This window comes from Fundulus heteroclitus, chromosome 15 (genome assembly GCF_011125445.2).
Source record: "Fundulus heteroclitus isolate FHET01 chromosome 15, MU-UCD_Fhet_4.1, whole genome shotgun sequence".
NCBI lineage: Eukaryota > Metazoa > Chordata > Actinopteri > Cyprinodontiformes > Fundulidae > Fundulus > Fundulus heteroclitus.
In genome coordinates this window covers 296,690-321,716 of record NC_046375.1, presented here as the reverse complement: position 1 = coordinate 321,716, position 25,027 = coordinate 296,690, and the positions used below count along the sequence as shown (strand labels likewise).

Below are 25,027 nucleotides of genomic sequence, written 5' to 3'. Positions count from 1 at the left end.
TAGCATTAAATAAAGTACTATAATGTAGGATTACATGTGTGAATGAGGGGAGCTGTCATTGTAAAATGCAGTTTGTGTGTGAAAGACAACAGGAGATAATAAAATTGTTACCAGGCAATGGCGCAACCCATTTACTAATTATTGAATGACATCCCAACCTACATATAACTATTTCAGACAATTTCTGCTACAACGAGCACTAGATCATGTTGGAGATGTGAACTATGAACATGAACCAGTTCATTTAATCCTGGTGATATACCAGAAACGCCTCAAAATAAATCCACATTTTAATCCAGTAACCAAATCTCAAAAATAAAATCTGAGTTTTAATTTCCTAAAACCCGCATGTGCCTCACTTCCTGATACTCCTTCTGTTAATACTTTGTACAATTTCCTCTTTCCAACAGGGCAGCAGGTCTTCTCCAGTAACATCCGGCCAGTTTGGAGCATGCAGACATCATTGACCGCTCCTCTTTGCAAAATCTCTGTGGATGGTCCTGAATCCTTCCTTCAGTTCACACCTGATCTGTTTTGTTAGAGTCTGCTGGCTTTTCAAAGAGAAACCAAAAACTTTCTGGCATTCACATTACATCATAACTCCAAAGTAGTTTTTATCTTCTGTGGTTAGAAAGATTTCCTTAAATACTTAAGAAAACATTGTTAATTATGCTGTATTATTTAGATGATTTAGGGATATTAGGTCACTGATACCATAAAAAATAATTAATGTATAGAAAAACTCCAACATTATCTCATGTTGGTTACAAAATGTGACAAATATTCTAATTGTATTAAAGTCTAAGGGTCTTACAGAAAACACCAACTAATTGCATCACTAAGCGTTGGGAAATCTGAAGCTTTCTCCCTTTTTTAAGTGCGGGAACAAAAACTAATGATTTCACTCAAATTAAAGACACGTGGAAGAGATTTTTTTTTCTTCTTCTTCTTGGTTTGGCACGAATCACAAAATATTGGCAACTTCTCTTTGAAATTATCGTCAAACCCTCAAATCAGCCAAACTCTAAGAGGCTTATTTCACTGAGATGGGAGAACATTTGGTCCGAGCGTCCCCCGTCTGCAGCGAACAGATAACAGGCAGGATGTAGAGTTTAAATCGAGACAACACTGTTTGCAGAATGAAACCCGGTAAACAGCTTCTTTGCTCACATCAAACTTGGTTGACCCTCTATTTCCAGACTGCAGCAACAGATTATTGACACTGACAATATGTTTGAGCGTTGATATTATATACTGATAAACTGTGAACTATGGCCCCCAGAGATTTCAGAGTAACGCAAACAAAGAGTAAACAGCATTTTATCATGTTTTCCCAGATTAATTTCAGTACACTTCTATAAATTAAACAAGTGCCTTTCAGGGAGCCCTTTGCTTTCATAATTTATTTGATATGACGCTAAAAGGAGAGTGTTATAACGCCGCTGACTGCATCGAGTCCTGCCAGATGTGAGAGTTTCCTGAGGAAAGCCGCAGTTCGTCTCTTCATGCATATTCACCAGGCTTATTGGCACAGTTTTGACAGGAGTCCCAGTTATTTTGAGGGCCTCTGTGTTGCATAACAATGCAAATGCAGAGTGAGTTCTCTGGGAGTTTGTTAGCGGGAAATGTAGCCAAATGTAGCTTCTAACAAGGACTGAACCGCTGCAGATATTTAGGTTCTACTGTGAGACAATTGTATTCTTCATTCATCAAGGTTTTTCATTTCATATCACTTTCAAGCCTGAGTCTATGCTCACAACGATGAAATTGTTTTTATTTTATCAGTTTAAGTCAACTATTTAATACTTCTGGTGCTTTTTTCTAATGCGTGTCTTAAAGCTTAATTAATTACCTTTCTCACTGTGAGTAGTAAGAAAAACAATGATCCTTGATCAAGTTGTTTTCAACCACGGGTCTCCAGACTTTTTGTCCCATGGGCCAAAAATATAATAAAAAAGCTAATATAACAAAATATTATAGGGTGAATAGTTTTAACCTGCCCAACAGTAAATGAAGAATGCAACATTTTTAATCAAACCAATAAAGTAGTCATTGTTTCGTACGAATGGGCTCTACCGTGATCCACACCAAAGACCATGCAAGATCCTAAAAGAGTTTAAAATGTTTTCTCAGTCAGTAATAATTTTGCCCTGATTGAGAACAAAAACCCACATTCTTCTTCAATCCTGGCAGGCCAAAATTGTATCTTTTTCTAATTGCCGTCAAGGGCCACAAACAAAACAGTCTAAGCGTCATAATTAGTGTCTGTTTGGCGTCTGCTTCCTCGCCCACCTGCTCTGCTGCAATCAACCTCATGCGTCTCACCTGTGCTCTGCTCTGTTTAAACCCTGTCCTGCCCACAGCTCACCCACAGACAGAATAAAAAGCTCCTGCTAATAAATTCCCAGCATTTCTTCCATGCCCTTCCTTGCCTGATCTCCAGGTTACAACCTTGTTTCTGTGTCCTGGATTTCCCTGCCCCTCCTTACCCTGGCCTGACCTCTGCCAAGTTTCTGATCTCTGGACAACGATCCTCTCGTTGCCCCACCCTCCATGCCTGGCCTGTCGCCTGGATATGTCAGATGACTTCTGCCTCCATGTGTGTGACCCTTGCCAGTCCCTTGGGTTCTGGATTGCTCTCTGCCAGTCTGTCAGACACCTCTGCAGTGATTCCAGCCTGCTCTCTTCACTGCCAGGACGCCTCCTGCTGTGACTTCAGCACCTTCATTAAGGATTCTTACTGTCCTCAACAAACCGGCATGATCAAGTCCCCAGTCCTGTTTCTGAAAGGATGTTCCTGCTCGTTACTACAGAATTTTCTGACTTCCACCAGATTTAAAATGCTCTCCGTGGCCTGGTCTACACGAAGACGAACGCGGCAAATTTTCACAAAGGATTAAGGAAAAATGTGCTTCCACACAAAGGGAACGACTGAAAAGGCTTCAGTCGGTACGCCGGGCCCATTGGTGGCGCTGTGACACTGCTACGGAAATGCCAGGCATGCTGTGTAGAGCGGGCTCGTTAGCAATGAAGGCTCCCCCTGAAAACGTCTAATTATAGGTCCTAGCTCTTTTTCCTTCCTGCATGGGGTCAACAAGAACTCTATCGTGGGCAAGGCAAATTTATTTATATAGCACATTTCAGTACAGAGACAATGCAAAGTGCTTTACATGATTAAAACACAGGGGAAAAAAAAACAAAAAAATAAAACAGAGAAAAGCAAGTAGGAATAAAATGTAGAAACAAAATAGAACATGGAAAAACAGAAACTAAAAGCAAATATTAAAAACAGTTGGACTACAAAGTTGAACTGTTGATGTTAAAATAAAAACAGTTTAACTAGAACAGTTTCCGCACTTTTACAGTTTTCTTTTACAGTTTGTTCCAGATAAGTGGCGCATAGGAACTAAATGGTGCTTCTCCGTGTTTAGTTCTGGTTCTAGGTATGTAGAGTAGGCTGGAGCCAGAAGACCTGAGTGGTCTGGATGGTTGATACACTGATAACAAGTCTGTGATGTGAGGAGGAAAGGAGCTTTGGGCTGCTGTGCCGATTTCAGACAGCCTTTAACTCTGACGTCATTATGTGACGGAAACACACATATATTATGTTAGTCAAACCCGGGCCTACAGCCTGCTGAAAATTAACAACAAAGTGTGTGCTCTCTTCTCTCCTGACATTTTTATTAATTTTTCCTTATAGCTCCTTGAAGAATCCGAGGACGCTTCGAACAGCCATAACAAAGCCGGAATACTGGAAGGCAGCATCTTTGTTATTTGTAGGAGGTAACTAAGATTACATTATCTTCAATATTTTCCATTTTAATAAGTGGCTAAAACAAATTGGCCTCTGTCAGGTCAGACTTATACCTAAGGAAACCAAAAAGTCTTGTGTTATTGCTTAAACGTCCTAAACACTCTGATCAACCTGTAAAAATAAGGTAGACATTAAAAAAAGTATTGGAATTAAGGAAGTACAACTTGTGGCACCAGTGGATTTATTAATTTTACTCAAATTCAAAGCTGTTTTTTTTTTTTCAATCTTTAACGTGTCATTATGCTACTACAATAATTATTTAGTTTTTATACATCTTTATCGGTTGGGCATATAAATGTGTAAAAGAACCAGAAGTTGGACCTGATAATGGCCCTTTTTTAGGAATCGCTTGCCGTTTGCATACAAGAAAAACAAAAACCTGTTCATCTGTGAACAAAAGCTTACGTCATTTTTATTTTTTTGTTTGTGCAATTACGGGTAAAATTAGATGGTGAAAAAGTCAACCCAAAAAAAAAAAGATGTCTATACTGTTTTATCCTTTTGTTCTGCCAACAGCCTTCCCGGCTAATAATACATCGGCCGTTCACATTGACTCACAGTGCATTTACAATCTCCCACGTTGCGTTCGCTGACACTCAATGAGCTGATCGAGAGAAGGAAAACGGCGAAGAATTAGGCAATGGCGCGTTTTCTGTCTCAACACACAACAAAAGGGAGCCCATCTGGAGGAGAGGGCGAAGCAGATAGCAAGGCAGCAGGACATGTTGCCTTGGTAACGTAGCGAGGGTGGGATGAAGCGGGAGGGGGTCTGGGAAGACGGAGGAAGAGAAAGAGGTGGGGTTAAGAGGAAAGCACCAAACCCGCCCGTTGATGCTTCGTTAAGTAGAAAAGTAAGAGGAACCATTACGGCTGTGATGTGTTGAGATGTTGAGCTTCATAGAAACACTGATGGTGCAGATGACGAACTGATGCTCACGCAAAATCAATGATTATACGGCTGGATGCTGCCGGCGGCGCAGACAAACGGCTCTGCCGCTATTGTCTCTGCTGAAAGAAGGATGGAGTGGCCAAAGTGAGTGAGAAAGGAGGCAGAGAAGAGGGAATGGGAGGGCAATGGTGTTATTAATGAGAGAGGTGGGGGGGAGGGCGAAGAACACAACAAGTGAAAGGTGGGAAGGCCAGAGGGAGGGGCGAGAGGAGGAGAGCGAGACACAAGGAGATTACTTCCCTTCTTTCTGCATGAAGTCCTTTTTCTATTCATGGAACTGCATATTTTCTCCATTAAGGCTGCAGTTGCTTCACAATTTACCGCCTTTTGGTTTCATGTTTATTTGCTGAAATGGTTTTGTTCGTTTAACAAACGTTTTTTTTTTTAAAGTCAAATTGTATGATTAAAAACAATAATAACTCAGAGCTTAACATTTTACCAAATGGCCAATTCTAATCTGAGCAGCCTGGAAATAAAGGAACCTCTCACATGGCGTCCATTAATCAGTCCCAAATGTCACAGAAATCGGTTCGACTGTCGCGCCGACAGAACATCCGTAGCTCTGCATCCCTGCCATTTTTTTCCTGATGGAGAGCGGCCATATTGATCTATTGTCACAAATAATGGTCTCAGTTAAAGGGGCCTTTGGGTTATTGATAAGATGCTGCGCCACTGATATTTTATCAATACCGTTACACAACTTGCTGACGCTTCAGCTGTAATTGGCACGTAACAAGTTACACCAACCACTTGAGTTTTGGTACGAAATTTTGATGCAATCTGAAGAAACAAACCACCCTGTTATAGTCAAAATCCCAATAGTCCTATTATAAACTTGTTTTGAGCTTGTGTGTTCAAGGACGTTACTTTAAGAGAATAACAGTCCAACATCCCCATCTCACATGTGATACTGCAGCATTTTTTATAAATATTAAAGTTGAAATTGAAATTGAAATTGAAAAAGTTCACTCATCTCAACCTGCCGAATGCTTCAAATGGCTTCAATAGGAGGGCAGTCCTACCTGTTTGTATTTATTATTGCAGCTAATTACTGTTTCACTGCTTCTGTTCACTCAGACAGTGTATAGATGATCAGGTGATCAGCAAGTAACCAAAATCTGTAATAAGCGTTGACATAATGGCAGATATAAATACCCCCTCTAACACGGTAGGGAAGAGAATGGGTGCCGATGTAAGCGACATGCACTTTATAGACATGACACGATTTGATGCTTCACAAAATGTTTCATTTCTTGACATTCAGCCCCTGTAAATGTGTTCATGGTCCAACAGAATTAAAAGCATTAACGGTCTCCAGGATAAATGTTTCCATTAGAAATTTATAGGAAGAAAAAATACAGTCAATAATTAGTGGTTTTTAAAATGTTTTAAAATGACAATGCACAATGCTGTCAAGTTGGTTGGTATTTGAAAGAATGTCTTGGATCATTCCTGAATATGAGTCAGGTATCTTACTGTATGTTAAAACATTTCCCACAAATTCATGTGTTTTTCAGGTATTCATAACAAAAAAAGTCTATTAAAAATAAAGGGTGGGAATAAACAAAGTGAAACTAGGATACCTATATTGAAGCAACAAGGTAAAAGTAGTTTACCACAGCTTAATTTATGGCAGCCAGATGCATTTTGTAAATAAAAACTTTATCAATGCCATTCAGAACTCTCAGGGCCTCTTTGCAGTCAAAACAATTTTGGTTTAACACTTGTCAGTGTGTTCACTATTTTCATGCATTTTTGTCAAAATTAAACTTTTGTCAGGGTTTGTGGTTTGGGAGCTGCTAGAAGGATTTAATAATGTCAACAGGTTACAGCAGGACACAAGGAGATGAGGAGATGAAGCATCATCAGAGCAATGTGCAACGGGATGATCTGACAAGGAACAATGAAAACAAACACAACTGAAAAACAAAACCTAACACCCAAGGATCATCATAACGTTGTTTTAACGGTCTGAGTTTATAAAAGGACCTGATCAATTCGACTTTCTGTTCAGAGTGACTCTTTGCTCAGTGTTGAGAAGAGCAGAAAAATAAGTAATTATTCATATATTAGTAACATATTTAGCATTTTAAATATTTTAGAGCAACATTAAATGTGGGAAAAAAAATATTTGAATGTAGAAACATAAAGTTAACCCACCAATAGAAATAAATGTAAAATAATTTTGTTTTTGTTATAGAAATCTAAAATCTACTAAATCTCTTTAATAATTTAAAGCTAAGCTGTCAGTAAACACGACTCAAATGTGAAGGATGACGCCGTTGTACTCCAGGCCGCTGTAGTTTTTAAATAAATGTTCCAGAGTTGTTTTTATAACCTTTCAGCACCTGGACAGCGCTTGGTTGACTGTCAGTCTCAAGACAGCTCGTCCCGTTTATTACTGTAATAAATCAGATTCAGAGGCAGATTCACAGCTTTGACCTCAGATGGCTTTTACAACATGAGGTGGTCACAGTGCGCCGCCCCTTTAACAATGATTATAGTAAAAAAAGATTGAAAGTAGACCCGTAAAACAGAGCAACATTAAAATGCTGTCATTAACTTAATTAAATTGAATGGACATTTTCAAAGAGAAGCCCAGTTGGTTGCACTGCTGCCTTACAACACAAAGGTCCTGGGTTCAAATCCCAGCCTGGGGTCTTTCTACATGGAGTTTGCATGTTCTCTTTGTGCACCCATGGGTTCTCTCTGGGTACTCCGGCTTCCTCCTACAGCCCAAAAACAAGCCTGTTAGGTTGCACTTAGATGTGGCTGTGTTTGTGCATGGTTGTTTCTCCTGTGTGTCTCCATGTTGCCCTGCGATGGACAAGCGACCCTTCCACTCTTGTTAGTAAAATGGTTTGGTCCATTGTAGCAACAGCTAACATCTACCAACAGACAGCTGTGGCTGTTCCATCTGAGGAACCGAGGCGCTGTCTCTACAAAGACAAGCCACACATTTTATTTACCTCCGCTTCTCCATAGAATGAAAGGCATTAACATTTGGACTCAGACCGCATGTTGTTGACCTCATTGTTTCAGCTGAATCTTGATAGACTGCAGTTTAACATGCAGGAGGGAGGGGAAAGCATTGTGAGACAGAGCAGATGACTAAAGCACACAAAATGTCAAACAATTATGGATTATGGCTGAGTTACTTGATTGGAAATTTGCTATTTCTGATTCAGATGGGAATAATTGCTCTCTGATGACGTATAATGATTAATATTACTATTAAGACGAATATTAAACACATGTTGGCCATGCCATTTAAAACAGGTTGATTACCAATTATTCAGTATAATGTATCCAGTGTTGATAAAGTTGCATATGTACATTTTACAACAGCACATTTAACTGTACCTTTGCTGACCCCTGAAATATTTCTCTTGATAAACCTGTTTGTTGTTCTCCCAATAAATAAAAGGCACTTTCTGCCTGAGTCAGAAATATATTATTTTCTTGCCTCACAATAGAGACTCATCCAAGCTCTCAGAAACAAGAACATTTGTGAAACGAATGCCCAGAACATCCCATTTTAAAAAGGTTCTATACACTTATAATGGTTTTAAAGTTTCTAACCTGCTTTGATGGTCTGTGAGACTTTTGTTGAACTCCTAAACAGTTACTGTTTTATTGGAACATTTTCTGGGATGACATTGTCTTTTTCAATATTACAAAAAAAAAAAATTAAAAAAATAAAAACACTGTAAATGCTCAACAGACCCTGAAAAATACAAACACAAAGGTCAAACTTGTTCTGAAAAGAAAAGCAGATTCTGGACACTTTTTTGGAAACTTTAATCCCTCGGTAAAATTGTAATCCTGGAGGATTATGACTGGGTGGGTTTGAATCCCATCAGCCACAGTGTTTCTCCTCCTGTGTTTTCCTGGACTCTTCAATATAAGTAAAGAAGGGTAAGTCGAGGTGTACTTTTAGCGTGAGTAGGGATATAAAGCAATGTGATGTGGTATTTACTGTATTTAAATGGGATTACAACTACAGCTGTCAGCATCCAGTATGTTTAAAGGTTGACCGTAAAGATGTTCACTCATGCACTTAAATATTCCAGCATGGTTCTAATGTTTGCTTATTCACAAAAGCAAGAAACAGAAAGCAATCTTTATTCTCCATTTTACTGATGAGATGTAGCTTGATGTCTTGTTGCATATTTGTGTCTGTGTTACAATTTAATGATCAACACAGATTATTCAATTAAAAAATTATTTACGGTAGTATCTGTACTTTCTACTTGCAAAATGTTAACATTTAAAAATGCCATGAAATGAGTTAGATATATTGGAGCTTCACAAAGCTACACATTGTTACGCTTTATAATTATAGTTCTTGACATGCATGTTAATGGTAATCCATGCAGACGTAAAGAAAATGTGCTCATGAGGCAGAGATGTAAACAGCTAATTTTCACACAGGCTGCAAAGAAACAGGAAGCATATGGATGGAAACCTTAGATGTAACAACTAATCTAACATTTCTGCTCTATTAACTGAACCTAGATGGTAGTTGGGTGTGCAAATCCATGTCAGAATCACTTCCCTATTTATTATTAAGCAACCTGCATAAATTAAGGAAGGACTTCTAAATAAATGCAAGCCAAGTGAGTTTCCGTGGATGTTGGAGTCTGGGTCCTGGAGACCTAATATATCAATATAACATGAAATAAATTGAAAAAAAAAAATAGATTCAGGGAAAGTTGGCCTCAGCAGAGCTTCTGGCCAAATAGCACATCGGTGGAAGGCTTGAACAAGACATTAAATCCTTAAACCATGGGGCATGAGAGGGCGCAGGTACATCCTTCAGTATTAATAGAACTCCAAGTGAAGCACAACTCACAGCATAGTGGCCACTCTGACACGTTTGTCACAATATGGACTCACAGCTGGGTAAATATGCATAAATCTGACCGTGGACATATGGGATTTGTCTACAAATCTAAGCTGCTGCAAACAATGTTGGATGACTTGCAGTCCCGGGTTTCCCCAGAAACTGAAACGGGCAAATGCTTCGCTGAAATGCCACGTTTGTTTTGACCTTAAAGCTGCAGCAGGTAACTCCTGTATAAATGTATATATATATATTTTTATATTTGTTAAAAGTCTCACTGTCACAAATAGTCCACTAAATTATGATAGAAAAAAACATCAAACAGTCATTTTCACTCTGTGGGTTTACTGTCACAAAAGGATGATGTTGCTACTGGTGGCATAAACCGCAAAAAAGCAACAAATTATGCGTTAATCTAATATTTAAATGTGCACACAAATGTAGAAATTATTGTTGTCTTCAAATCAGTTCATAACTGTGTACATGTTTTTAATTTCACACAATATAAAAAAAATAAAATGCCCAACTGTAAAAAGATTATCAAGATACAGATTAATGGGTTGTTTTAAGTTTATTGCATGGACATGTTTATAAAAACGTACTTTTTAAAAATAATGGTGGTCAAACCATTAAATATGCTTCCAAATAAATGTGTTCAACAGGTGCTGAAGTAAAGCAGTGTAGTCCAACAGGGACTTTTTGCTCTTTCTGACTATCAGCTATGATACAAACACTGGGTAACTAGATTAAATGAGAAATTGTTTTCACATTTCTGACAATTAAATGAGCATTCCAAGTTAAATTAGGAATAAAATAACAATTCTTACGTACTCCTTGATGTTGCACTTTGATCTGAATCCAGTTAAACTGATGTGGCTCCCAGATCCTCTGAATGCACATGATGATGTGCCGTTTTTTTCCTGGCTGTCTAATATCATTACTACATGTGTATCTGGACACCAAAGGCAAAGAGCACAGATGGTCGGGGTCATGACACAATTACCGTATTTGTCATGTTGGAAATGGGGCCAGTTTTTGCCGACTAACATTTAATTTATTCAATTTATTTGTCATATCAGTAAAGTCCCTTTAATAATTGATGACATGAAGCATCACTGTTGCCATAAAGCCGTACTCGTTAGCATCAAACCTCCCATTACTGCGGTTTGAGATCTGAGCTGTCAGTATCCTGCTCCATTCCCTTGTTTCGTTGCTGATTGTTGACTCAGAGCACAATCAATGACCTTTTCCCCCTTCTCTGTTCTCTCTGGATTCAGTCTCTGTCTAGACTTTGTACCTGGAGGCAAAAAAAAAAAAGACCCCAAAAGAAAGTTGTAAGGAAAGAATAAAATTACACTTTAGATGGAAACACTGAGGCCTGGAGGAGCCGACCCGGACTCGCTTCTGTTCTGGAGACGATGCAGAGCTGCAAATTGGATTCTGAGGGATGTGATCAGGATGCTGTCAGTATTTGCCCAAAACCAACAGCATCGGGGTTGTCATGATATTTTTAATAAGAACTGAGGCACAATGAGCATCAGATGTAATTTCATGTTTTGCCAAAGACAACTTAGACTTATGTCCTGTTAAGTGTACAATTGTTAAATCTGATGTTAAATTTAAAGTGTTTTGTGCCAATGGAAAATACTGTATTAAGTCTCTTTATTAGCTCAATTGAAAATGCAAAACATGTTCAAGAAAAAAAAAGTTTCTAAGTGCACAGATAAATACAAGATAATGTTGATTTACAATGACCCATGCTTCTCAGTTTTGGTTATTGATATTTAGTAGTATTTCACTTATTTAGAAGTTCAGAAGTCGGTGCTGAAATCGAATGATGCCTCTAGAAATTCTCCAGAAACAAAAGAAGCTAAGATCGGCAGCATTGGAGAGAAAGTTGCTGTATCATGTGGAAGTGGAATGAGCGATGCGTCGGGTGTGAAGCAGCCACCATGCGACTAAACCCCAGCGCAGAATTAACTCTGCATGGCTGCCCTGCATGACGGGGATTCTGCCACTTTAAACACTCGCCAACTTGAAGTGACTCACTCTCGCTGCTCGACTGTCAGATGTCTCTTTGTGCATCGCAATGAGTCAGCCTCACCTCTGCTCGGCCGTGCAGAGGCTGAAAATGAATCTTGATTGCGTTTGCTCTAATAACGCTTGTTCTTCTATTCAGAAAGGACAATGATAATTAAAACTGTTATGAAGAGAGATTTTGATGCAACAAAGGACTTTATTTGCAGAGGCTGTTGCACTTCTTGTTTAAATGGTTGGCTCTCAAACATCAAGTCGCTTTGACTCAACAAAAGGCAACCAGTGGTAAATGTTTAAGTCAATCATTTCCTTAAATCGCTGTGACTTTCTTTTAAACTCTGCAAACAAGCACACGATTAACGCAATTAACAGTAAAAGATAGTCGATGTGTAGGGGGTTTCTCGATATATTGGTTCTGGAAAAACAACCAAATTTATTTGCCCTTTTTTTGCCAAACGATATCCAGTTAATACGTTTGTAGCAACTTTTCCTTTGTCTTCTGGAGGAAGCGAAAAATGCTCTGTGGATAAGTTAATAACTCTAATCAATAATTCAGACTCTACTCTGTGCCGGGATGGAATACTACGTATGGACTCCCCTTAGTGAAGCTTTGCTTGAATCTTCTGTTCACCGCCTTAATATGAAAAAGAACGTTTTCGTCATCAAGTCCTCAAATGATGCACAAAGTGGAGGAGATGAAATAATGACTCAAATTATTCTGTTAACGTACACATGAAAGTCAGGAGGCAAAGATCTTTAAAAAACAAACCCACCATCAAAATAACTCTCAACATGTCCGTACGTTGCTTCCCTGCTGAGAATGCCAGTGAAATTACTTGTTTTTGTGTTTTTACAAACCGTTTTCAAAGCTCACAAACTGCATTTAAGTGATTTGCTGCTTGGAGTTACTGTGTTTGATTTTGTAGAGCAGCTACATATGATCTAATGTGATCTATATTCTCTAAATAATAGAGATAAAAATAAATGAAAGATATAGTTTGAAAAAGCTATTTAATTGAGTTGTATAGCAACTTTGCATCATCTCTAACGAGCTAAAATATTCCTCTTCAGTGTTTCACAGAAAGACCAAAGATTTAAAAAAAAAAAAATCACTAATTACATTTTACAATCCTTTAAGGAAAATTAAAGGATATAGTTTTGTCTTAATTAGATAAAACATGTTTCATTTCAGTCTATAAAAAAAAAAAAAAAAAAGCTGCACAATACGTGTCGATTTCAGAATCCATAGCTTCACAAGATGGACAAAAATAAATTTACGGAGCAGCGAAAAAGTTCACGTCTGACTTTCTGTCTTTGTTCTTAACTGTTTACTTCAAATGGTGAAACACTAATCATGTAAAAGTGAAGGTGGTGGTGGGTTCTTTAATATCTTCAATCAAGTTAATCAATCTAAATCTGCAGAGGAAGGTCCTTTAACACAAGAGCTCAATGAGCCCAGGTAGAAATGATCCTGTATGATAAACGATGATTCAGTTTAAAACAATGTGTCTTTAAATGTAACTGTAAAACAAGGACCGTTTCCAACTAGAGAAATCAGTGCTGCACTCATTGGTTACCTTGACAAAGAGATCCAACAATGCCTTCACACCTGAGTACGGCAGTTCGCACGCAAACAGACAAAAACAGCACTGTTTACAATGGCACTGTCACATTTTCCTTCCCAAAATGCATTATCAAATGTACCAATAAAAAACCAAAATGTTTAAAACTAAATATATTTGTATCTATAAATATATTGTGCCAGAAACTTTCTGGCTCTCTAAAGCAAAATATCAAAATTAACGTATTGTCTACGATCTCTGATTTGTGTTTAGTACAATATATAAACGTAGAACCAGTAAACCGATCTACCAGAGTTTCAAGAATCAGTCTAAAAATGGTTAAACTGAGAATCTCTGCAACTTGCAACGACATTGACTCTGAGTTTTTTGAATCAATCTCAGCGTGAAGTGCCTCCGGTTACAGGATGGAGCAAATGAAATCCAACCGAGAATTACCTGCAGTATATATCCAATTTTATGTAACATGTTTTACTTTCCCTGAAGGAAAGGGGGCAATAGATCAGTATAAATGTCTCTTTCACTGCTGATGGTAATGAAAGATAGCAGCCATGAGCCAGAGGTTGCAGGCTGGTAGCTGCCTATTTGTTTTTCCGGGGTCGTTTTTAGCTCTTTTCCCCTCGGTAGTTGTGCAGTCTTGCTCATATTTCTGACTTTCCAGAGAGGTTATTTTGGTTGCACAGTGAAAAATGTAAGGTTAGTGTCTAGTATGAAGCCCAGCATTGTTCCTTGTTTCATGTTCGGGTTGGATCCAGCCTTTTCTCCATTGCCTTAGGCCTTTAGAAATCATAAATAAAAAAAAAAAAACATTTTTATTTCCCCCTGACTAAGTATATGGATTATTGTTTGAAATGTACATTAAAGCTCATTCACTGTTGAATCATTGCTACAGTGTTAATTGGTTATAATGTGCAAAGAAAGCATTTTATATGTTGAACCCCTAATTTGATCATATAAAGTTTTCTTTCCATCTTAAACCAGATTTAAACAGTTTTTCTTAGAAGAATTTGTGATTATGGAGACAGAAGTACATGGAGTACTTTTAGGGTTAAAATAAAGCTAAATGCAGTTAACACAAACACATCACACGGCCTCTTACTCTCCGGCCAAGAAACGCTCTCCCCCCATTGGATTTAACTTTGACTAATGGAGCCCAAAACAAATTGGCAGATGATTCACAGCCATGTTGTGAAAGCAATAACAAACTGCGCTCGTCTCCACACCAAACCTCACAGACACCAGAAAGAAGAAGGACATTTTCCTCCCAGGTTTGGCTGCCTACCACAGGACAGCTGAACTCTCTGCCTGCCAGCCTTTTTTCTCTCCGCTAACTCATTTCGATAATGATGTTAAATCTGTGCTGATGGCTCAGAAGACAAATGGTTTTTCTGGAATCTAGAGAAACACAGAGGGCAGTGGGAGCCTTGATGTTTCCCTATTTTTCTTTTAAAAACTCTGAAGTAAAGCAACGTACATTTAAAAGGAGCAACATTTTAAAAAAGATACAACTTTTTTGTATTCTGATGTTCTTTGGGCTCTTTCCATGAGCTGGTTTGAATTTAAAAAGCATATTTTAACGGCAGAAAGAAAATAAATTAGGCTCCCTGATTTCACAGAAATGCAGCATTTCTGTTTGTAGTGGGATAATAGAAAAATGAGCAATATTAAAAACATATAGCTATCAAATATTTCACTTTATGTGCTGACATTGTCTATTTCTTTCAGCTGACAGTTGGTCTAAAATAACTGTTGTAATTTATTTTATCAAGATGAGAAGCTGTCATAAAAGAATAATCTCTTGTATGTGAAATAATGTTTTTATCTGTGAAGGCTTTTCTAAATGAGGCTTTTATTCCTGAAAATCACAAAGTGCTTCACAATAATGTCTGAATAACAAAAAAAGAGAAAAATAAGAAAATTAAAATTAAGAAAAAAAAGTGTATACAGAAAATGTAGAACATCACAGAAAGTGCAAATTAAACTAAAAGTGTGTCTGAATAAAAAGACATCTTCAGCAGATTTATTTCTAAATAATCGACATTGTCAGTGCAGCACAAAGAAGAAAAACGAAGCACATTTTAGAGTCAAAGTGCACCAATTTCCACAGGATTTAGAAGAGGCCTGAGGAATTGACATTAGTCTTGGGTTTGCTGTAACTGAGGGTACAAGTTGACATGTAAAGGTTCAGCAAATCAAAGATGTTACTGAGAGCCTAACCATGAAATACCATAAAAGGTAAAACCAAGATTTTAAAATGAATTTTTAACAGTAGCTGGTAACCAGAGGAAAAAAAAAACAATAGTGCAGAAAACATTTTGGATCCTTTGGAGACGATAAAAGGATTTAAATGTGTTTTGAAATAATTAAAATCAAAGCAGAGATTTGATAAATGATGTAATTAATTAACCTTTTAAAGAGATTGCTATATTAAGTTATTATTTCTCCAACATGAAGTGTGTGAAGTAGGAACAGGATTGGTCCTAAAACAGAACCCTGAGGGACTCCAAGAACACATCTTTTCAAATCTCACATGATCTGCCTGAAATAAACCCTGAAACTCTGAATATGAATATTCAGTCATTCTGAAGATGAACCAGATACCCCTGCCAGATCATAAGGCCGTGCTACTTTTTAACAGAACGTGGTCAATGGACCCGACTAAACCAGGACTGAATTGTTCTCCACGGTCTGGAATCCTGAACTTGACACATCAAAAATGCAAAGCCTGACTGAAAACCATCATACAACATTTTGTTTTCTAAAAAGTAAAATAAAAAAAATAAGGAGCTCAGACACCTTATTTCCCAATATCCTAACTTGTAGATTTTGCAACTAGCACAAATCTAATTATTTCAGCGAAAACAAGACAGCAAGATGAAGATTTTGACTACGGGGAGAACATCCATAGCAATGACATCTTCAGATGAAAACTTCTATTTTCTTTTATAGTTCTTGACACATTTCACGGTCGACCCCTGCAATCAGGAAATGAAGGCCAGCAAAGCTTTGTGGTCAGGCAGCGTCTTACCTGCAGCCCCTCGATGGCCAGCCGCAGCATGCTGGGGGTCAACTTGGACGCCTGCTTGAAGGTGAAGTTGCTCCAGTCGATGATGAGGATGAAGCCGTTCACCTGCAGCTCGGGATCCTCAATCATGGATTCCAGCGACAGCAGGATCGCTCTCAGGATGTCCACAAACGTGTATCTGAAGGAAACATCAGATGTGTTGTTTTTCTTTGAAGGATAAAATCAAAGTATCAGCACGTAGAAAACTAATAGAGAACTGCCAGGAGATCTGAAAGGTTGAAGTGATGAAAATAATCTGGACTATCAGCCACTGTGTTTTCTTTTTAGGAAATGCTTTAGCTTTACGTTGCCTTTAACGCTTACTATCTTCCTGCATGTTTTCTGGTTCTGGTGGTTTGGATTAATGCCTCACAGTTAGAAGGTCACTGGTGCAGAGCGTGTTGTGTCAGGGAAATTGACCAATGCAAGCTGCCCTTGGGTGTTAAGTGCATGTGTGCGTTGTTGTTTTTTTCTCTGGGAAGGACTAGAGATCTTTTCACAAAGGCCCAATGCCTTCAAGGAGAGACTCTACCAGTTACACTCCTTATGCAATTCCCTTTTGATCTTTTACATTACTGCCACAAACTGTATTGTATTTTATAGGATTATGATGCAGCAGACCAACACAACGTAGTTAATAATATTATTATTTAAGGGAAGAAACAGTGTTTTAAATTTCTTTTTACAAAAATCTGAAACATGTGGCAAACATTTGTATTCAGCCCAGTTGACCTGGACTTTATTTAGGCCATTCTAACACAGAAATGTGCTTTGATTTGAACCCTTTGAATTAAGCTCTAGCTATATTTTTTCCATGTTTTCTTCCAGGATTACATTATTTTTGACAACACCACCTTCCCATCAACCCAGAATGGACCTGTTAGATCTTTAAGTTTTTTTTCCTATAGTAGAAAAACTATGACACCAAAGCTTTTTTCCTCTAAAGGGAAAAACTTTAACAGAGTTCTAACAAGAAACCTACAGGTTTGATAATTTTTTGTGTCAGTTGAGCTCCATCCATGTTGATCAGTCCCTCCTTCAGCTGGCCTGCTTTCATTCTGCCACAGCTGCTCCACATTTCCTCTGATTAGCTCATCTGGTTCCTTTGTCAGCTTCCACTTCTGCCCCAGTATTTACGCCCCTGATTTCTCATTGTTTCTCTGTGGTCTGTTCTCCTGTTACCATTGTACAGACAAGTATGACACCAAATTCTATAATTCAATAAACACTACCAATTGGAAATAAAGGTTTTAAAATAATTTTTTGCCAAAATACCCCAGGAGCAGCTGACTGGCTCTCTATAAAGGCATGAAAGACTTGCATTTTTTCCCCCACCTTACTTTAGACTAAACTTTGAACTTTTCAGTTATTCATAATTAACTCTAAAACCAGTAGAGTAGTCACTTTAAAACCAGTGATGTCTGGCCTGGTGGTCAGGAGATTTATGGTTCCCCAACCAGCACAAAGCAGGTGATCATGGTGTGCAAAAGCAACCCAGGCGTCTATTCAAAGGATAATGAGAAAACAAGGCTTCAGTCCCACGGCTCGTCGATCGGTCAAACTGCAATTAGGCACACTGAGGCTTTGAGGGCGCAAACAGGCTGACATGCAGAAAGGGGTGTTGTTGGTTGCATTTTGATTCCTTCTGCAACCCGATATGAGCTGCATATATACTTATTTATATATTTTATGCAAAGAAAGTTGTGTAAATAATATATATATTCTTTTTTTTTTTTTTACAATAATTACAAAACAGTGCAAAACCTTGTAAAATGCCTACTTTGAGACCACACAAATGAGACTGTGAGGAATTATTCTAGGACTTTTTTCCCCTTAAACCAAATGCTGTGCAATTTGGAAAGATAGAACATTACATGTATAATGTGTTAAAATAAAGAAAGGTTCAATATCCGGGTTGGAGGAGGGTACACCCTCCTGAAATTATACATTTTATACTATTTGTGTAATATTAGCTCTCTCTGCACTGCAAAGGAATCCCACATTTCTTAGACTCTCTTGAGGTCCCTCTTAGGTGAACACACTTAGTTAGGCTTTTCTAAAACTCAAGAGTTTACTGCTGAAAAAACCCCCCAAAAAAACTTGTTGAGTTTGTTTTCAGCTTTCTAGCAGGATGAGGTTGTAAGATCACCATCAACATCCATCTTGACAAAACCCCAGTCCCATCTACAGAAGAGTAACGCCTTAGTATGATAGTGCCACCATGTTTTACAGTGTGTATGGTGTTCTTTTGGTGATTCAAAGTGTTTTGTGCAAAAACGTCCTCTTTAGAATTGAGGCCTAGACTTTCCAGTTATTAATTGAATAATTTCCAAAGATCTGGCAGGACATGTCTGGATGTTTTATTTGAAAGAAAAAGCTTCTGTCTGGGAACCATGCTCTTTAGTCCAGACATATGGAGAAAGCAGAATATTTTTGTCACTTGCAGAATGCAACTTCCCTGAAAAAATTCTATGTTGACTTTTCATCAATTTTGGAGAAATATGACTGTTGCCCCACATTTTCTTTAATTATTGATGACTGTCTGGCTGCATACAGTGCTGAAAATTGCTGTACCCCTCTACTTTGTACAACAAAATCCTATAACCCTTTGTAATCTCTCTGCAAGCTATGTTTAAGCTAAAGTAAGCAAAAACCTTAATGTTTGGACACCCTGCTTAGATAGACAAAGTTTATTTCAGGTGAATCAGAAGCACTGTAACTAAAAACAAGTGTTAACTCAAGAAGTCTCATAAAAAGGGGCTCCAAATTAGTATTAGTTTATAGGTGTACAGACTTGCAGCTAATCAATGTGTTTTTAGTTAAGCGTTACAGGACACATTAGGTCCCATAAAACATTAAATAAGTGTGTGAATTATTTATGAATGTCTCACTTTTACATCTCACAAACTTAGTATTTTAGTTTGGGTGCTCACCATTTTTAATCTACTGTCATCTGTGTTGCTAAATCAGACCATCAAAAATAATAAGAATACACAATGATGCCTGTTGACTGTTTTTTTCCATCCATGAAAGCAACCCATTCAGAAAAATCTTCCCTCTGGATACCAAAACAAGATAAATCAGCCCTATATTATCATACGTGTTTGGAAATTATCATCCATTGCAGTGACACGTCTTCCCTGTGGGAAAGTAGATTGAAGCAACTGTTCAAAAGGATGTGATTGTTTTTGATAACCCATTTACCCTGTTTAACACTCAAACCGGAGAAAACAACAGCAATGTTTCTTGGCAACCTTTAACCTCTTCAGACCTGAGAACTTTTGCTAAAACACTAGCTTTCAGACACCTGAAAAAAGGGCTGAGAGGTTAAATTAAATGTAGTTGGTTGTTTTGTCATCAGCTCACACTCTTTTACCTTTTGGAATTGTTTATGGCTTGAAACACATAATTAAATGTGGCTTGTTATTATGCATTTCTAACTAACTTGTTGAAACAACTTAATGAACTTTTCTTTTTGCTTTAAAACCACCCTGAAGCATAAATCTAAATACACAAGAATTGTTAGTGGGGAATATTTTTGTTCTGATCTGAATGCCAGCAAAAAAACAAAATCACCTTAATTTTGATCTTTCAGTCACAAATAAAATTCGTGAAGCTCAATGTTAAAATATCTTAAAACTTCCACATACATCTTTTCATTTTCCATTTCTTGTCGTTTATTACCCATTTTGAAATGTTTTTATCTAATATGGTAGTTTTACAAGTGGTTAGAAAAGCTTGTTACTTTGATTTTGAATGACTGGGTGGTGCTGAACGGACAGCTCCACAAACCCGAGTCATTTATTTCGGAGGATTCTCAAACACGGATGTCTTTTCAGTGATTTTGGTCCGAATTTCCTAAAATGACAAATGATTAACAGCCTGAAACTTTTTTTATTACCTGCTTTGGTCCCAGTTGGCTGCAAATAGGACCAGGATCTTCCTGCCGTATTTGTCCAGATTAGAGAGGACGCCGGGAAACCCATCCTTCAGAGCCTGTTTGATGCCCGGGTCGGTGGGCTTCAGGTTCTTGAACATGTCCAGGTTCTGCTGCCTGTACTCAAAGTACTGTGCCAGCAGCCGAAAGGCCTCAAAGTGGTTGAATTTCCTCGCCCTGAGGAATCTGAGGATGAACGCGTCGTCTGTTCTGAGGAAGCCGATGTCCGGCCGAGTGATGATCATGTCCCGGACCTCCTGGATGTCCTGGTGGAGAGTCTCTGGGTTCTCCTTCAGCTCCACCTTGGCCTTCTCCAGGGTCTCTGGAGAGAGGCCAGCCTGCAAGTGAGTCATCGTTTGCAACAGCTGTCCCTCCGCGGGGGTTCGCACTACAGCAGCCTCCAACAAAACAGCCGAATAAATGGCTTCCTCCGGCAGCAACAGGGCAGGGAAGTGAACTGTTTTTCCTCTCTGCTTCCCTGATCAGTAGCTGACTTCAGATGGAGGCCCGCTGCTCTGTAGACGTAATCCACCCTGAACTGGCACAGACGCTGCTGCTCTGATGATCCCGTGATGCATTCCCCACATATGGGCCACTCACTTTTACGCACACAATCATTTTTTGAATCCCACCTCCAAGACTTCAACTTTATTATAATTCCCCACGGCGCATGTGATGAAAGCGCGTCCTCCGGTGCTTCAGGCTGCACGTCCAACCTGCTGATCCGGGTGGCCTGAGCTCGGAGCCAAAAGACTCGCCTCCATGTCAAAGCCTCTCCGCGCTCTCTCTCTCTTTCTGTGACACAATGACGACGACAGCATCACCGTCTCTCCGAGCGCTGCTCAAAGCGGCCGGGCAATGCGGCACGACCCTGCAAGCCGCTGCTACATGAACACCAGACCTCCGCCTTCAAAGCGCATCTCCATCCGCGGACCTTCTGAAAGCTCCCGCTGCTGCCGCCGCCGCTGCTGCTGCTGGTGACGAGGATGGAGGCTGATTCCGCTGCCTGTTTCCTCGTCTTCAAGCCGGTTTAATGCACATATGCGCTCTTTGTTATTTCGGAGGGAAACTAAAACGCATCAGAAGGTGGGTGTCCAGTAATACACAGGTGTCCCGTGTGGTTTTGTTCCTCTCCTGCCTCCGGTTTTTGGAGAGGGGTGGGGTGGATGAGGTGGGGGATTACCGTCTCCGCTCCTCCTGCTGCCGCTGCCGTCTGTTCTCTGGTAAAAGTGACTGACATCCAGAGAGCCTCTGTTCAGCGCGGCACTGTGCGTGGATACCATGGCGGGGGGGAAGGGAAGGGAGGTGGTGGGAGGAGGAGGGGGTGGAGTGAAAGATGAGAAGGCGAGAGAGAGAGAGATGCCAAAACGGGATGCAAGGAGAAAGAGAGGACAAGGTGGCAGTGGGAGAGGCAGCTTAGCTAGATGGAGGATGGAGAAGGGTTTAAAAAATAATAAGAGGGCAAACAGATGGGGGTGAACTTTGGGGCCCCGCTTTCACCTTTCAGCGACCCAGTTTTCTCTTTAAGAGTCAGGAGGTTTCAGCCTTTATATTTAAAACGTTGACAGATGGTTGTGAAGAACTTTAAGCAAACGTTGCAGAGGAAAATATGATTTCATGTTTCATCAACCTGTTACAGAAATTCACTTGCATCTTGATAAATTACTGTAGCAATGACAAAGTAATGAATGTTTAGTTGTTCAAATCAAAAAGTGACCCCTTTAATAGTCTCATCACAGACAGAGATATTTATTTATACATCTATTTCTGTTATGTTGATCATGGCTTTCCATCAATGAAAATTAAAAAAAATTGTTTTTCCAGTTTTTCACAAAATTGAGTTGTCCAAGGAGGGTACACCACAAATGACCACAAAAGGAGCTGGCTGCCTCCAGGCAAATCTATGGAAAGTTGTGTGGAAGGATAAGCGTGGTATAAAAACGTGCAAAAACAAAATGGTTCATCGTTCAAAGGTTTGGGGGGAATTCTCAAAACTTTACTTTGGCTGGATTCAAAAGCTTCTAGAGCCAACACACGCGTCTTGGACACAAGCGTTATATCCCTCATGCTAAGCCACCATTGAATCAGAGACAACATCAGCAGGGTCTCACCTTTGGAGAAAAAGCATTGGGCTTAGTCTTAACGGTCCAAACTTCTTTCTTCAGACAAAACTACATTTTTGCATTTAATTTGCACGTATTATAGAGCTTGGAGAAAGTGTAAAGTTTCAATTCAATGATGCTTTGTGAAATCATCATCAGAGGTGGGAAGAGTAGCCAAAGAATTTACTCAAGTATTTTAACCCAAGTAAAAGTAAAAAGTTATCAGCCAAGAAATTACTCAGGTAAGAGTTAAGTATTCAGTAAAAAGTACTGATGTCAGTTCATGGTCTTCTGAGGCTGGAGTTTCATCAGGAATGATGACAAAGCGGAAGCAGTAATACATTTATTTGTTGGTAGCAGCATTCAATCTTACAACCTACAACCAACCTCCTTTAAAGACACAATCACTGCCTTAAATAGCCTCAGCTAATTAAGGAATAAACCATTCTGCACCAGACAATTTACTACTGATTTTACCTATAAAATACAATATTCACATAATACACTTATACACATTCCCACCTATTTTTATAAATATTTTATCTTTTAAACCCACACCTAAAAAACCCTTAAAACAAATGTGCAAAAGTTCCCCCCTGCTTTTCCCATGGTCTCTCCCAGAACCTATAAATGGTGTCTGGACCCCTGGGGAAACATTTGTCCAAACACCCTGGAGAGGACATAGAAAAACAGATAAGTCACCAAATCCACACGTTTATTCTCACAATTCTCACAGATTCTACACCACCATTTGCTTAAGTTTCTGGACAGTAGACCTTACCTCCAAATAACAATTCTTCTTTCCACACAGATCCCCCCCACTTCCTAATGAGGAGCAGCTGCGCAGAGCCTAAAACAAAAGGCTACATGCAAATTTTTAAAATATCCAATAAATATTCAATAAATAGTTAAAACTTCTTGTGCGCAAATGGTTATTTCTGTGCAAAGTCATGCTCAAAGTCCTGTGCTAAATAAAGTGCTAATCAAGGTGCAAGTTTACAGTGCAGTACAGTATTCTTAAAGTGCAACACTGGTTACTTTTATATATAAAAAAAAAACAGTCCCAATAATGAAGACCTCTTCATTACAACTGAGTAACTAATCATAACAGCTGATGATTTAATATATATTGTTATTGGACAGACAAAAATATGAAGTTGTGTGCAAATTCTGGTATCTTAAAGGCAACATTTAAAAAATAGACAAAGAATAACATAATTACAAAATGACAAATTGAAACTTGAAAGCAATACTTACAGCAGTTAATGTATATACAGTATGTTAGAACAGTGCAAAGTACTTCCAATAACAATATCTACTGTTTACTCTTCATCATCACCATCATCATCATCATCTGCTGGTGTTGGTCCACTGTGTTTATCACATCCAGAGTAGCGGAGTCATCTACAACCAGAACATTGTAGAGCACTCCATGCTTCGCTCGCTGACAGGCTTGATGCTGATTTTAGTTTCCAGCAGCCAGTGGCGCCTCCTGGCACCGCCAACAGCACCTGTACCTGCCTTAATGATCATGTTGTCACTCACTGATTGGCCGTTAAACTGGCCTGACCTAAACTCTGTAGAGAATCTTTGGTTGCTACAGTGGCAGCAATCGTCTCTCATGACCAGACAAAGTAAAATTATGCAAAATGAAATTTAGAAAGCAGTAATGAACCTAAGGCTAAATACTAAAATACGCACACAAGCCATTCCAACACAATTTACTCAAATGAGACTGTACCCTAATGGTTACTCATTTTTATTTGTTCCAGTAAAGACACCAGACAAAACATTAATGTTTCTTGCCAGAGGTGGAACGTTTTAAACTTCATGCATAACTCATATACATAAGAAAGATTCACGTACATAGTCAGTGGAACTAAATTCTAGTTCTATCTATTTATAAAAAGTAGTTTATACAGCAGGAATGACCAAAACCTACCATCTCAATCCATTTCACCAGACAAACAGGTATAATTTATTTCCAGTTAGAAATATCTAAACCAAACAATCCAGTCATGTGAACAGATTCAGGGTTCGGTCATGTACAGTGAGCTTGTCCAGGTCTTATTCATAACCTAATTTACAGAACAGTTTTGTCAGGTTGATGCTTTCATCACTTTTAAAGGACATTGTTTGATATAATTATAGCACTCAAACATTTCCACATTTTGTTGGGACATAGTTGCACAATTTAATGCATTTTATTGGGATTTCATGTGGTACAACAAAACAAAGACGCATTTGAAGGTAAAGGGAAGAATGCGTCGTAGTTTCCAAATGTTCTGCAGATTTGCATTCAGCCCCTTTTACTCTGATACCCATTAAATAAATCTAGTACTTCCTGAAATCCCTTAGTTAATAAACAGTTCCCCTTTGTAATTTATTCCCATACAATTGTTTTATAAATCCCTCAGAGGAGTATTAGAGAACATTTGTAAACAAAAAGCACCAGGAGGACCGGGAAACACACCAGACAAGACAAAACAGTTTTTGAAGTTTGTGGTGTAAGAATGACAAAAAGTGGAGGAGCTAACTGTGGGTGGATATTTTGTAAGTGACGGTAGGCCTTGTATGCATACAAAATATTGATTTTTCATAATCTATATTTGGAAATTTGACCTGCTTGTGAAAACATGCAGAAATAAAAATGCATCCGTGAACCATGATTAAAAATTTGAAATACATTTTGCTAAAA

At 38.7% G+C, this 25,027-nt stretch overlaps 1 protein-coding gene across 1 annotated transcript in view; it reads right to left on the bottom strand.

The window, feature by feature from the left end:
• The window catches only part of clvs2 (clavesin 2), a 51,170-nt gene extending 29,636 nt beyond the window's left edge, over positions 1 to 21,534 (bottom strand). The window contains exons 1-2 of the mRNA XM_036147169.1: positions 20,192 to 21,534; positions 16,255 to 16,429 (exon numbers count right to left, since the gene is read on the bottom strand). Of these exons, the coding sequence (XP_036003062.1) occupies positions 16,255 to 16,429; positions 20,192 to 20,580 (564 nt within the window). The 5' untranslated portion in view covers positions 20,581 to 21,534. The remainder of the gene's footprint in view (positions 1 to 16,254; positions 16,430 to 20,191) is intronic.
• Between the last annotated feature and the right edge of the window lie 3,493 nt (positions 21,535 to 25,027).